Here is a 16,309-nt window from a genome sequence, read left to right on the forward strand (position 1 = left end):
CGGATCAGCCTCTTAGCGGTCTGCTGAGAGCCTGAGATATCCACTCGCACTCCTCCACAGCCCAGCGCTCCAGTGAGCGAGGAGGGAGCAGAGAGCAGTGGCTGATAGTCTGCTCAGTGAGCTCTGAGAACAGGGTGATCGGCTGTGTTACATTGCTTGGTTCTCAGTGTTGGAGCCGGCAGGGGACAGATGCAGCTTCCACCTAGGGGAGTATGATTGGGGGAAAGAAAAACGAACAACCCCATACTTCTCTTTTCATATGATTAACACATTTCTTTTCAAATTAAATTTTTATAGGAGCATATTCCCTTTCTATTCGAGATTGGGATGAAGTAAAGGGTGATAATGTGAAACACTACAAGATCAGAAAACTTGACAATGGAGGATACTATATCACTACACGGGCGCAGTTTGATTCACTGCAGAAACTTGTAAAACACTACTCAGGTAATAAAGCCATTTTACTGGCAATTTGCCACGTCTGGACAGAATTCTGTTACCTCTTCATTTCTGAATGCCAAAAAACAGACATTTAATTCTAAGATTTTCATTATTTTAGTATTATTTTTATACAGTAGCACTTGCTATAAGGATTTGTTCACGCCAGCGTAGTGTTGATGCCCTTGTTTTTCCGGTGCTTATACGATGCAGATATTTCGGCAACCTCTTAGGCCAATTGTTGATATTGTCTGCCAATATTCTGTACATTCAAGTTCCCCCCCCCTTTTTTTTTTTCTTTTACTGTTTGTTTTTGCTGTCGCAAGAAATGTAAACATCTCTTGTGACCGTAATAGGCAGTGACAGGGATGTCCCCTTCTGCTGCTTATAATAACAGCCGAACATTGGTTGTTACAATAAAGCCAACCGTCCGCTCTGAAGAACAGTACACACCGGTAAAACCCCTTGAAGTAATATCGGGTACGTTTGTGCCCGAAACCGATACGTAAAAAAAAAAAGTGAGTAACTGCCGCCAATAATCAGCCCCACCGATAATCAGTCGATCCCTAATGGCAATGTGTGTGTTTATTTTTTTTTAAAAAAATAATTTTATTGAAACATCACACAATGAGTTCTATCAGTCGGCGTGCAGTGACCTACTCCTGCTTGAAGTACTTCTTTTTTGCATTGCATATCACTGCAACATAGTGGTGTGAAATAGTCGCACCCTTGACCAGGCATATTGTCTTGTGGTAGAGATGGCACCTGGTGCGAATGGACCACGAGAGAAAAATTCAACTAATTACAGAAATTCAAGTAATTCAAAGAGCAACAAAATGTATTAAAGAATGTTCTAAATCTTTTATTTTTACGTTAAAGGATAAGTTCACCTTTTCAGGCAGAATTTTTCTATTCATAATAAATAAAAGCCTCTCCGAATGTCTTTTTTCCCCCTAGCCATCCCAATGTGCTTATCTCTCACTTATCCTCATTCACTGCAGCTTTCAATTTGGAGCAATTCACTTAAATATGCTGCCCTGTGCATGGCAAAAGCCCAAAAGAAACTCCAGGACTTTTGCTACACTTTTTGGTGCACTTGCAATGCATTTTTCGCATGGCACGACACACACACCTGCAATCCGCCTTTGGGGTCCAATTAACATTTAATGGCAATGCACGTTTGCAGCTTTTTTTCCAGGGACATGGATGAGCTTTACAGACTTTCAGAGACACACTTCCGTTTTCAATAGTACAGCTCTGCTCCACATAGGCTGTTGTGATTTATGAGCTCCTGCACACTCTGCTAAATTCACAATCTATAAGGAAAAAGGTAACAAAACATGGAACAAGGACCCTGGCTGTGTGTTTGGGATTAGTGTGTAACTGCAGAGGTGAGTTGGAGCAATCTCCTACAGGGGGAGGACAGGTGCAGGGTGTGTTAATGAGCTCAGCTGATAAAGTACTTCTTTCCAACGGTTTTCATGTCCTAAGGGGCAGTGTTTCTCAACTCCAGTCCTCAAGGCGCCCCAACAGGTCATGTTTTCAGGCTTTGCATTATTTTGCACAGGTGATGTGATCAGTTTCACTGCCTTAGTAATTACCACAGCTTTTTTAGGAAAACTGGAATTTATGGGTAAAAAAGTTAACTTTGCCTTTAATACTTAAAGTCTAAAATGCAATATATTTACCAACACATTTTACAAATAATGTGTATTTTTTTTTTTTTTTAGAACATGCCGATGGCTTGTGCTATAGGTTAACAAATGTGTGTCCCACTGTGAAACCACAAACCCAGGGATTAGCGAAGGATGCTTGGGAAATTCCTAGAGAATCTTTGAGACTTGAAATAAAGCTGGGCCAGGGATGCTTTGGCGAAGTATGGATGGGTAAGTTGTAATTTTGATGCTTTTAGTGCAAGTTTTGTTTTCTAAATAAATTTAAAGGCTTGTTTCTATTTTGTACTGCTGCCTCTGGTGATTTCAGTTAAGAGATCTGGTTCTATAGAAGTATTTAGGTAGGCTGCATAATCGCCTTAAAAACCATATACTGTACCTATGTTGGAAGTGTTGTCCCCTGAGGACAGGACTATAGGGGGGCGGACTGAGTGTTTGTTTTTCACATGTTTGTTTTTTTTTGTTTTTTTTTCATATGATTTAATTGGTGGTTGTTACTTATATATGGCTTTCTGATGCACTGACTCACTTGATTAGTTGCCTGATGAAGAGGTCCTTTGAAACGTTGCACTTTTTGTAATGCCTTCTTTGTATTAAAACATTTTTGGACGCTATCTGCGATCCATGGTGTGCTGGCGAATATTTTTTAACTGTTTGATGGTTCCAGTGCCAAGCTGGGGATCGTTTCAGCACCCACCTTTTTTTCCACGAGCCATTTTTCGAAGTCCAGGTCCGTGTGCGATTGGAATATTGACTAGAGTGTCAGGACTACAGACAACCCCTTCTCTGTAACATTAGGGGGGAGTATTATGTAGTCTACCAAGAAAACATAAAATAGTTTTAACTGACAACTATGCAGCAAAATTGGAAGAAGCTATGGGTTCAATACATTTCTGGCAGGATCACCAAGAAGACGTATTTGCACTTTTAAACCTATGTAACTGAACACCTTCAATCATATATTAAGCTAGGTAATAAAAACACATTTAAAAGTGAATTGGTAGGGTTTACTGTACGTAAGCTTAAAAAAAGAAAAAGTACCATCTGAAGTAAGCATACAACTGCATGAGTCTTGGCAAGCATTGTACATTCACTGGAAAGATTTGCGTTTTTATGTATATTTTGAGCTTGCAGTCTTAACTTTTTACTCATAACGCCCTCAGATCTCACATGTTGCTGAAGCGTACTTCAGCTCCTCTTCTCTACCTCTTTTATGGGGCAATATCGCATGGCTTCAATTAAATAATGCAGAACAAACTAATAAAACATCTGATGTATTTTGACCCGTTCATTACTTCATTTAGTATAGTGAGACTAATCTCCAGGTAATGAGTTTCCTGGTTTTTTTAAATGATAACATATTTGTTATGTGCAGACAGACCGCGTCTGAAATTGTCGCCCTTTGAAGTTTTGTCTATACTTCAACAGGAGTAAATAAGTTCTTTACCAAACATCAGTGAACTTGGATAATTCTTTGATCTACATATCTGCACATTGGCTTTAAAAAGGAAATGTTTCTTCAAGTATATTTTTCTCTCTTCTGTGATGTTTGTTGCCTTTAACTTCCCTTTGTGCATTGATCTCCAAATAGCGTTTTCTTTATAAGTGCAAAAAGGTGTAAATAAAAAAAATATATTTTTTTTAAATATATTTTTGCATTTAATATTCTACCAGCAATCTCAAAATGTAACATATTACTTTTCCTTGATAGGTCTTTGGTTGCTCTATTATTTCTGCTCAGTAGAGTTCTCAACATGCTTGTTTGCTTTTTTTCCCCCCTCCTCTAGGAACCTGGAATGGAACAACTAAAGTAGCCATTAAAACACTAAAGCCTGGAACAATGATGCCTGAAGCTTTCCTACAAGAAGCGCAGATCATGAAAAAGCTAAGGCATGACAAACTAGTCCCCCTTTATGCTGTGGTTTCAGAAGAACCAATCTACATTGTTACAGAATTCATGTCAAAAGGTTTGTCCCATTGAAAGCATTTTTTTCACAAACCCGGTTATGTAACGCTAAAATGTTTCTATCTTTGCTCTACAATCCAAATGTTTATTTTAGAAAATAAAGAAACCTATTCCGGAATATTGGCTAAAAGGCACACTAGTGACAATTCATCAATGATGTAGTACTTGCTGCTTCTCCATGCTGCTTTCTCCCTGGCTTGATGAATTGAAGAGTTGCTTGTTCGATGGCAAATGTCTGTCTGTAGCGTTTCTATCAGCATGGAGCAGTCTCACTGATCTGGCCAGGGACTGACTCTCGGAATTTCTAGGAACCCTGCTGCCAGTGGCAAGATAATAAGTGTCCCATGGGCCTAACCTTTAAACTTACTGAACCACATGCTTATCCACTATAAGGTCCAATTCACACTATAGAAACAGAGTCCAGATGCTTTTCTGCATGCGCATTTTTGATGCATTCCAGTGTGTTTTTGATGCAGTCAGTGCAATTTACCCACTTTATTTTCTTAACCTTAAATAAGGACATATGTGTTCCAGATGTGTTTTACAGCTTTGCAGTGCAGGAAAAATGCATCATGTTCTACTATTTTGACTGGAACTGCAAGCACTGGTGCAAACTTTGCCATCGAAAACCATATAACCTACTTTCCGTGCGTTTTTGATGCAGAAATACAACGGTACTGGACTGCATGTGGTGTGAGCTGGCCCTAAATGTCATCATACTTCATATGCTTTTTCTAAGGTCCCTCTAGGGTAGGGGTACCCAACCAGTGGCCCGGGGGCCACATGTGGCCTGCGGAGCCCTCTGGTGTGGCCCACGACCTCCTGCTCTTGGATGGAATAAAATAGAATACTGTTATTAAAGGTAACTAAAATCAGTGTATATATGGGCATATCTGTTCTGCAGTGGTTACTGGTCTTTTCAAACTGATCCACAGGAGCAGAGAAGTGCACCTGTGGGTTACCTGCACTGAGCCATAGACCTCTGTTATTAGCTGCGAGTTCAGTGTGCTGAGCGTAGAGTGTGCTCTATAAAGCCGAGTGGGATGCCATCCACTCTCTCCGCTCATTGTGGCCCGCGACCGGTTACCAAGTCGCTTAAGTGGCCCTTTCTCTTCAAAAGGTTGGGCACCCCCTGCTCTAGGGTGTTTACAGCAGTATAAGTTGAGCATCTGTATTTTGCAAGTTGTTGGTAAAATGTAAATGCTATACTACTTATTGATTTAAGGCAGGCTTTCTCAACCTTTTCACACAGAGGGAACTTTTTTGAAGGGGGAGACCCCAAGACCCAATATCTCGGTACATTAGCATGTTGCATCTATAATAATAAAGGGCCTAAAGTGTTTTTTTTTTTTATTATTATTATTATATAGACCCAGAGGGGATCATTTTTAACACCCTCTTGATATATTCTGCGAAATTTACTTCAATAATAATTATAAAATTAAACAAATGTCCAGTGGAAAAATGCACCAACACGTAAAATGTTATTGTTAGAATAAGGTTTTAAGTGGAGACATCTTTTATTGGTCTCTATCAGAAAAGTGCTCTAATGTATTGGTGGCCCACAGAATTAAGTCTACCCTTACAGACAGACAGGTTGCTTTCAGAACTATGCAGGCATTCTCAGGAAGGAGATTGATCGCCGATGAAGGATCCCTAGGATTTCACAGAATCCTGGTTGGGAAGGGCTGGTTTAAACAAGGCCAAGAATTTAGTCAGTCCTTTTCTTGTATTTGGTTGGATTGTCTTCTGTACAGAACTGTGTGTGAGATGTTAATTTGTCCATTGAGGGAGACATGGTAAGTGTATCTTTTAAAAAAAACACTGGTTATACTGCCACCTACAGGAGGACCAGAGACTGGCAAACAAGAAAAAACTGTAGGTCAACCCATTTATACCCAGGATAACCCCTCCCACTACCAGTATGGATCAGATTTACAGCTGTTCAGTGTAAAAGACTAGACTATTTTTGCTACCACCCATTTTTTCGACTATCCGGCTCTCACTTGCTACCAGTTTTCCAGGTTTTGTAAATACTTAGTGTTTGTAAACCCTAGCAAAAAAAAAAAAAAACCTGCAAGACAAAGGCATAATGAGTTACTTACCTTCCATTAAAGCCCCCATCCGGCCGGTGACATCTCTCCCGGGGGTTACTTCTTGGTATCGTAACGCTGTGATGACGTCACTCCTGCACATGCACGCGGGAGCCGCCAGTAACGGCACACTGACTGAAGCAATGGCACATACATGCCATAGCTTTAGTGCACATGTGCCAATGACATCAGCACATGCAGGGGACATCTCCTAAACCGTGCAGGTTTAGGAGATATCCTGGGTAGCTACAGGTAAGCCTTATTATAGGCTTACCTGTAGCATAAAGTGGTCTTTAAGGGTTTACAACCACTTTAAAGACTTGCATCTTACCCTGACCCTTGCGCTTTGTTGCTGCAGCAGGGTCGCAATATGTGTGATTGTAGACCAGGAAGGGGACTGGGACGGTCCCACTGTAATGGGTGCCCCCAGCTCACGATCGAATGGCTCCAGGGCTTCTTGCAGTGTGTCTACTGTTGCCAACGTCCTTTGACACCGTATGGCTGGGCATGGTGGGCAAGCTGATTACGGGAGATGCAGGCGCACTGAATGTGTGCACGGCATCCTGTATGTTCAGGAAAAAGATAAGCAAACCAACTGCACCAGCATGGATCCTCTCCTATGCTTAATGATGTGGTCAAAATTAAGCCGACAAGGGGGACACGATTTTATTAAAGCAGAAATAAGGCTCTCTGTAAAAGAACAGGATACATATACCCAAAGCAATATAGAGTAAAACACATGCATGACAATTTAATAGAGTCCCTGAACAGACTGGTTCATTTTCCACCAATTCCCAGCTTGTCACTTGTATGGTGGCTCTGGAAGTTCAGACAGACTGTCAAGCTCATGGTCTCAAGGATAAGATTCAATTCTTCCCTGTCAGGGTGCACTCTACTAGATCTACTAGGCTTTTCAGCATTAAGCATCTGCCACCTGATCCTATGTTCTCTGGGTTCTACTACGTTGGAGCCTTATCTGATGCTAGCTTTGAGCATTATGTCCTTTAGAAAGCGCTTTAGCTCTCCCACTACCTTGCTGGTAGTGGGAGAGGTTATCCTAGGCTGGCCTGCAGTTTTTTCTTTTTTTGCCAGTATAGCCTGAATGGTAAGAACACCAAGAAAATGATTTTACAGTGAGTACACAAATGTATTGAAGATGTTCTTGCTGTTGGATAGCAATGAAGCCAAGTAAAATTTTGGTTTGTTCTGTTTTATTTTTTTTAACAGGCAGTCTTCTGGACTTTCTTAAAGAAGGAGATGGGAAGTATTTGAAGTTGCCACAGCTTGTTGATATGGCTGCACAGGTAGGAGTATATGCTGCATTTTCTCTGCTCATGGTTGTTGTTGCAATCAACAGGTTAATAATTTACCTAACATTGTATCCTTTTGTAGATTGCAGATGGTATGGCCTATATAGAAAGGATGAACTACATCCACAGGGACCTCCGAGCTGCTAACATCCTAGTGGGAGACAATCTTGTTTGTAAAATTGCTGATTTCGGTCTGGCCAGGTTAATAGAAGACAATGAATACACAGCAAGACAAGGTAAAATTATGTTTTAATTAATTGGTTTTCTCCTGAACTAGAAGATTTTCTGCTGTTAACTGCTGGTGGGTTCATACCCGGATATATTAATTACTGGAAGTTTTCCTAGTTAGCCAATGAGTGCAGGTTTTTCCAGTTTGTTTGTCATACTTTCTAGGCCATCTCTGTAACCGCTCTGCAGTCATCAGTGACTACATGTCTGTGTACCTGTTACACAGGACTCTACTACACAGGCTAATCCGGGACATCTGGCTATTCTTTGCCGAGTTATTTAGACCAGAACTGCGGCTGTTTTGTCTGTCCCCATCTCTGATGAAGCAGGATCCCTTCTGTATGAAGCTCCTATATGTTCCTGACGTTTGTGTGCAGTAATTGCACACAAGTGGCCATAGCAGCTTGGTAGTTGGGGGAGGGGGGGATGGGAAATGGATGCTCTTCTGGGATTTTCTTCTGGGATTTTCACAAAAAATAAAAAAAAATGGAAGATTTTCGAGTGTCGGCACTGTCTAGAGCGGCTGGGCACTGCATATACTCAAACCGCTTTATGTATTAGCACTACTTTGTTTCTTACTGTGGCAACTGGGTACTGCTTTTAGCCCAAACAAATTTCCTGCTTTTTCACTCAGGCTGGGACCCGATGTAGCAGATTAAGGACTAGTTTATATTAAACTTTGTTCACCACAACACTGGATTGTAGCTGAGCTATGCCATGTTAACACTTGCCTTAGTTCAGATCCGCAGGGTGCGCTTATTTAAGTGGCCTTGTTTTGCCTACACATTGTTGGAGACTATCTTTTGACTCTTACTAGACAAAATCATTGATATTGCGATGGGAGGATGACTGCTACACAAATATAAGCTTCTATGACAAAGGTTGCTGCTTTCCTCTCCTCCAAGTCGGGTCCCAGTTACAGAACCCCCAACTTTTCTTTACCACCACAAGTTTAGAGGGTTTGAAGCCTACATGGTAAGCAAAGGTCCCAAAGTCGAACGATAAATTATGCTTCATCAGAGGTGAAGGAACAGCTGGAAGTTTGCGAGTAATTGCACCAGTTGTGGGTTTTCTTTGTATCTGAGATTGTCCATGTATCCAATGATCAGACTATCTGCTGCTGCGTGAGTAGACCTCTCTGGTCTTGGACTCCAATGTGTCTAAATCGATTTTGGACCTTGGATGTCTTTGTGACCTCAGGTTTGACAGCTTCAGTCCCAACCTCCGTCTTTCTAGCAGAACTGTATGCACCTGCTGGAATTGATGGTATCCACCTTCGCCATGGTTCTATTCTCCCTTTCCATTCCAGAAGTTTGCACAGAGTGTTTGACAAATCCAGTCTTTCTCTGAATGCAGACGGTCTGTGTTCAGGTCCTGCTCAGCTGTCAAATTGGGATTCTAAGTCCTAATAGAAAGTAATGGGCTACCAGCACACAGCACCTGATAGCTGAAGACTGGAAGATTTTCCCTGTATTACTTTTCTGGGGACAACCCAAAATTTGGGGTTTTCTTTTACTTTCAGTGGTAATGGGTAAATGGGACAAATAAAGAGGGTGTATCGTCCTATCGGGGACACAGGAAGCAATGAAGGCCTAATAGACTGGAGATGAATTAGAATACCCATCTGAAACTAAAAACCAAACAATATCCCTTTTAGCTATACATGTACATAGGCAAGAATTTAAAAGATGAAGAAGCTACTTGTTAAGCGATTTAAATCAGCTGCTGAAAGTGCTTTAAAACTGTGGGTTTAATTTCATTTCAACCTCATTCACTCTCTTATCTCTCGTCATGACTATTGCAACTCCCATCTCATTGGCCTGCCTCTCTATCCCCTCTTCATTCTATCATAAATGCTGCTGCCAGACTTATCCATTACCAACCACTCAGTGTCTGCCAACCCTCTCCTCCAATCCCTACACTGGCTCCCAATCACCGAGTGAATTAATTTCAAAATACTAACCAACATACAAACCAATTCAGAACTCTGCCCAGAGCTATATCACCAGTCTTGTCTCCAAATGTCACCCAAACCGTCCTCTTCGCTCTTTTCAAGACCTCCTACTCTCAAGCTCCCTCGTCTCCTCCCCCCATGCTCGTTTCCAGGATTTCTCCAGAGCCTCTCCAATCCTCTGAAACTCACTACCTCAAGCTTTCCCGGCTATCCCCTACTCTTGCTACCTTCAGGTGATCCCTGAAAACTCATCTCATCAGGGAAGCCTATCACATCTCCAACTAATTATTTACCACTTCCATCAGCTCATTCCCCACCGTTAGAACCTTTTGTACCACCTGCCCCATCCTATTAGATTGTAAACGCTTCTGAACAGGGCCCACTTAATCCTCTTGTATTTTATTGTATTATAACTGTATTGTCTCCCTTTTGTATTGTAAAGTGCTGCGTACACTATATAGATCCTATATAATATAATAATTTTGTGTTACCGATGTTGTGTCCAACAATGTTTATGCGAATGTCAGTTTTGACTGAAAAAGTCTGGCAAGCTGCTACTTCATGCCTTTTGTTTTCCTCCATTTTTTTTGTCCTGTTTGGTTGGTTTGCCTGTGTTTTTAAATGTGCTTGCCTCATAGCATGGCCTGCTTTTTGCCTGTACCTTGGTTGCTCATTACCAGTAAAGTTGTGTCTCAATGGTCGGTAGAGAAAATAGTATAGTTTTACCTTTTTGCAAAAATCCTTTTCTCACAGCCCATTGAGGGACATGACTTCCACCACTCATATGCCATTGTTTCCTCTTTGGCCTGCTTGGGACAGGCATGGATGAGGTGGGAGGGGTTTAGCCTCTAGTGGGCTGGCCTTAAGTTCCCATTTTTTCTGTAAGTTACAATATAACCATTTGGTTTCCTTTTACCAATAAAGTTATGTCCCTGAATAGGCTCAGAGAAAAGTAATTTACGAAGAGTGAAAAAATCCATTTTTTTTCTTTTTGAAGGTCCGTTTTTTTCTGGTGATTTAGTGAAATACATCTGTGCTTAATGAAATGCTTGTGTAAATATGGTTGATTGTATTTACCTTGTAACTATGTCATTTTTATTTATTTTTTATGAGCAAACACTCACAAGCAATCTGTTCCAATTTAGGTGCAAAGTTTCCTATCAAGTGGACAGCTCCAGAGGCTGCTTTGTATGGCAGATTTACCATCAAGTCTGATGTCTGGTCATTTGGCATTCTTCTGACAGAGCTGGTCACCAAAGGACGAGTGCCATATCCAGGTACTATATCCCATGGCTGTTTCATTCCACTTCCTGTGTTTTGTAATGTGTATTTTGCCCCTAAAGGAAGCATTTAAAAATGTATATATGACCTTTGAATAATCAAAATGTGAATCGCAATGCAAGTAAAAGTGTGCAAGTTATGTAATGTTTACTTCTAAGTCAGCATGTTAATGTGTTGAATAGTCCTTACATTTTCCTTCTAATTGCAGTTTATGCACACGTAGCATTTACAGGAATGAGAAGTACACAGTGTAGCTTGTTTTGCACAAAGCAGTAAATGTATTTTGTGCAAATTGATTATTGACAATGTTGGCAAACTGTAATATATGTGGACAACAGCCTGAAAAGTAAAACTTTTAAAGGTCATTCTCATGGGTAGTTTAACATCTGCCTTTTATTCATCACTTTGTGTTGCGTCCATCGGAAGGATGCTGGACAAACCACAGAGGCATAAATGGTCCATTTGTGAGATAAAAACTGCTCTGAGTCTAGAAACGACATGATTAATGCACACTAAAGTAATGCACCTTTTAAAGACATTATATTGTGGTACAAAGCTTGCAGGCTATTATGCGAGTTACACTGTAGAAATGTCAAGCTCAATTTTGCATTAGTGGGAGCCATTTACCATAATGGGTAAAATGTTAGGCAGGCCATAGACTATGCAATTTTCTTTCCTTTTAACCACTGGTTGAAGGAAAGAAAACCGCATCAACAAAGTCATTGTTGGGGGGATTCCCTCCTACTGTGCTATAGCCACCAGCAGTGATCATTATACGAAAATACCCAACAGGCTGATTGTACTGAAGTCAATCGATAGATCAACTTCAGTACAACCAATTCTGGCCATAGAGGGATCAGAATTAGTCTGGTTCTGCAGGTATTTCTATCCAACTATGGCCGGCTTAAGGCACTTAAAGAAGATCCCTTATTTAGATATCTTTAGGGTGCCGCACACGGCAGTAAAAATGTGAAAAGGTATGAATCGAATATTCTTAAAGTGGATGTAAACCCGATTCATGAAATTTTGAGCTGGGTACATACATCTGCAGTATTTTGTTATCTCTCTTCAATGAGCTATGTCCCGTAGCTCTCTCCTGAACTGTTCCTCTGTTATCAGCCTGATAACTTCTGACAAATTCTCAGACTTTTTAGACAAAAGCAGCCTGAATCTGGGTAGGTTGCTAAAATAGATTAGCAGGGAGCAGCTCCTATTACAAAACACCTCAGAGTCTCTGCCTATGATAAGAGGGGGTGTTGGCCTTTCCTCCAATCGGTAATATTGGCTGTACGCCCAGACATCACACTCTGTGAGAAACTCTCCTAACAAAATCTGAACTTTATAAACGTGAATACAGCAGATCTAAATGTAAGACCTATGTAGGGAGATTGGTTTCATCCCCGTGTATCATCTGAAGCTGTTCACTTCACCGGGTGTTTGGAGGGTTTACATCCACTTTAAAGTTATTTTAAAGTCCCTTTTTTTTTTAAAGAGAGGTTCGTATGCACTGGTATTGCACAAACCTGTTCCTTGCCCTCCTCTATTGGGGCCACCGCTGGTGTTTTGCTCCTTCTCTTCTGCCTCAACAGCAAGCGGCTTGCTTTGGGGGCAGTTATGTGGACTTGATCCCGAGACAGCCTTTGTGTGTCTATAGACGCACAGAGACTGGCTTGGCCCTGCTCCCTCACCACTGGATTTGATTTACAACAGGAGCCAATGGCTAAATCACACCGCGTTTTAGGTGCCATTGAAAATGGTAGCATCTGAACCTGGGTTTTGTGATCGAGGGCAGAATTGCATTGATTTTGCTGCGATCCCAAAACGCCCAGGTGTGAATGAAGCCTGAGCCCCTATGTGATTCTGGGGGGGTGGTTTCAAACACACTGATTTGCTTCACAAGTTGGATATTATACAGATGTGTGATCCACATGCATTGCGTTTTGAGTGACATTGCGAAAAGGGGTCCTTTTCAAGTTTGGAGCGGTGCGTTCCAGACTCACAAGTGATAGAGTATAGTAGCATGCAGAGATAAGTGTTCACATAGGATTGCTATTATCAGGCATTTAAAATTGACGGGGGCCTTTTTGCATTGAAGTTGATGGTTGGGGGGCTTTTTGCATTGAGGCTAATTGGGGGGCCTAAGCTTCCTTCTGTGATCTTCTGGTGTGCCATCTTGTGGTGGCCGTTGGCATTACAAGTAAAACAGCAATCCAGCAATTCTAATGTGTTGTTGCCATCTCCTTCCCTCTACGTGTTATATATATACACGTGTGGTTTGAATACTGTTTACATATGCAGGCGCTACTCACAAATGCGTTCGTTTCTGCGTGCGAGCTCGGCGGGACGGGGCATGTTTTCTGGCTCCTAACTTTTTTAGCTGGCTCCTAGATTCCAAGCAAATTTGTCAAACCCTGATATATATTTGTGTGTGTGTGTGTGTGTGTGTGTGTGTGTGTGTGTGTGTGTGTGTGTGTGTGTATGTAAAAAAAAAATACACTGCCCGGCGCCTGGAACTGCATATCCCAGGCATCGGGCAATTTTTGATTTGCACACCCCTGCATGAGATGTTCATGAAAACCATAGGAATTTTTTATCTGGTAAACATTTAATAAAGGAAACCAATCATGGCAGAAGTTTGTAGGCTGCTTTGAGTTGCTAACATGGAACGTGAACATGCATATGGAATTCTCCCGTTTTTACTAGTATTGATTTACTGTGTTTTTGCTCCTGGCCGGTGATGGGTAGCATTTTCAGTAGGCCAGAAATGTCTTCCGCTATGTCTTTGTCTAACCTGCATTGGGAAATATCTGATTCCAGGTCAACAGCTCTGTTTCATACATTTGCCGAGTTGTATACGTCTAACCTCCCTTGTTCAATAGGCTAACGATATGAAACTCTTTCCACAGGAATGGTGAATAGGGAGGTACTGGAGCAAGTGGAGCGTGGCTACCGAATGCCCTGCCCTCAAGGCTGCCCAGAGTCCCTGCATGAATTAATGAAGTTGTGCTGGAAGAAGGACCCAGATGAGAGGCCAACCTTTGAATATATCCAGTCATTTTTAGAAGACTACTTTACAGCAACAGAGCCACAGTACCAACCTGGAGACAATCTATAAGAGGGAGAGTAACCATAAAATGCACAATACTTGCCAAAAGTATACAAGAGACTTTGCATAAGTTCTTACCTGTTCCTGTAGCGGAATGGAGAGTCTTGATCACTCTGCATGCTTATGGCGAATTGGAAATCCACAGTACAGTTGCACAAAACCACTTTGAAAGTATTGCAAGCAAAATGGACAAATCATATGATTCAGAGCAGGTCCCAAAGAATGGTCAGCAGTGGTGTGGATGGTTGGTTAAGCCATTAAGAACACAATGTTCAGCCCGCTGTTTTAATACAGATTTCTCTTTTTTATTTTTATTTGTGTTCTTTCTTGAGCAAACATTTCAGGAACATCAAATAGGGGCTCATCACTGGACCAAGCATTTCATTCCTGGTCGATCGATAAGATCTTGTGTTTTTTTGTTTTTGTTTTGTTTTTTATATATACATCATATGCTGACATATACAGTATGAAAATACATTGCCTTCCACTTGCTACAATGCCCATGGATGAAGTGAAGGGAAATTGTTAATTAGGATTTTTTTTTTTTTTATAGCCTTCTCACCAAAAGGCTAGACATGACGTGTTCAATTTAGACATTACATTAGTGCTCCGTTTCAGTAGGGCATACATCTCCCTTTGTTTACTGTCACTATTGTCATACAGGGGAAAGAGCACTTAAGCTGAGCTCACTGCAGAGTCACTGGACCTCCCTCCAGAGACTTTTCCTCTGCACAGAACCTCTCCAAACAATGACAATTGAATTGCCTAAAACTGCCTGCAGGACATAAAGTGGTGTTTTAACATCAAGCAATATCCAAAAATGTTTATTATGCATTAAAGGTGATATATGATTTTTATTTTTTTTCCCCCATAACTATCATGGGCAATCTGAAGTGGTTCTAGGTTATTTAAAGTGCAGATAATCATGTATGCAATCTCATGCATTTTTGATACAATTTTTTTATGCTATTTTCGTGACTTTTTTTATTTGTAAGAAGTATCGGAATCATACATCTATAACACTATTTGAGAATTTCCTGTAGTTCAGGGGTTTCAGTGATAGCACTTTGGCTTACCTTTGATTTGACTAATATTAGTTTGAGGTGACTGGAGCAAAATGTGAATGCTTTAAATGACTGTATTCTGACATGGTTTATTTACTGTGGTTGGGGCGCAAGGTCCCCAGTGCCAAGATGGCTGGACAAACACGCTTGTGCAAATTTTTTACAATTACAACTGACCCATATGTGGCAATAATTTGTTTTTGAATTTTCTTTTTTTTTTTTGTTATTATGTTTATCTAACAATAAAACAAAGTTCTACTTGTATTTCCCATTCTACATTTACACACTACAGTCTGGACAGGTCCAAGATCCGTTCTTCTTAGCCTCCAGGCCTACTTGCTAACATTTCCAGTTTAACACCGGGGACCAGCTAGGCGATGCCCTCAACTCACCCATTTCCATAACACCCAATCATTTTACCCATTTATTGAGGATTGTTGGCAAATATGTACAGATATTTGGTAATGTGGAACTATATTTTGTTTACAACTCCCAACATGTGTTTTCAATGGCGGTGCCATCACAACATTGTTCCTTAAAATGAGACCTTTTTTTTTTTTTTTTTTAAGGGCTTTATACAAAAATTATGGAAGTGTATCTTTTTATAAGACTTTTCAAACTAATTTAACGCAAACTCTGTAAGTTTCTGTACTAAGTAAAAAAGCATCAGTGCTTGGCAGTCCGACTGGCTGTCAATCATTGTCTTTTCACTACTAAACATTGATCATGTAATATCATTTTGTATAGTAACAAAAAGTAATTATTGCATTGGAAATGATTGTGATGATGCATATCTAACAGGAAGGGGAGCTTACTGGTTGATGCATTTAACACAGTTTTATGTTAAATATGATGCCTGTTGGAGCAACAGAAGATCAATATGTAAAATAAACAAAATCATTTTTCTTTTTTACAAACGTGGTCTAGTTTTTTGGGGGGGTTTGTCAGAAAGCTACATGGTTCAGGTAGCTATCAAACTAATAACACAGTTAAAGCAAACTGTGATGGCAACGTCACTGGCCGATATATGCAAGACCAGATAACGCTAGGTGGCTAAAATTTGCATCTCAGGATTCTGACTCGATATAATTGCATACCTCGAACATGAGTATCTGTTACCTGCTTTTACGGTGATGCGCTAGCTACTTCATCCATTCAGATTGGCTCTATTGGAGCGATATACTGTATATCCATGT

At 40.7% G+C, this 16,309-nt stretch overlaps 1 protein-coding gene across 1 annotated transcript in view; it reads left to right on the forward strand.

Moving 5' to 3' along the window:
• YES1 (YES proto-oncogene 1, Src family tyrosine kinase) overlaps positions 1–16,030 on the forward strand; it is an 89,723-nt gene extending 73,693 nt beyond the window's left edge. The window contains exons 6-12 of the mRNA XM_040354036.1: positions 298–447; positions 2,169–2,324; positions 3,899–4,078; positions 7,398–7,474; positions 7,563–7,716; positions 10,808–10,939; positions 13,850–16,030. Of these exons, the coding sequence (XP_040209970.1) occupies positions 298–447; positions 2,169–2,324; positions 3,899–4,078; positions 7,398–7,474; positions 7,563–7,716; positions 10,808–10,939; positions 13,850–14,058 (1,058 nt within the window). The 3' untranslated portion in view covers positions 14,059–16,030. The remainder of the gene's footprint in view (positions 1–297; positions 448–2,168; positions 2,325–3,898; positions 4,079–7,397; positions 7,475–7,562; positions 7,717–10,807; positions 10,940–13,849) is intronic.
• Positions 16,031–16,309: the final 279 nt, after the last annotated feature.

This window comes from Rana temporaria, chromosome 5 (genome assembly GCF_905171775.1).
Source record: "Rana temporaria chromosome 5, aRanTem1.1, whole genome shotgun sequence".
NCBI lineage: Eukaryota > Metazoa > Chordata > Amphibia > Anura > Ranidae > Rana > Rana temporaria.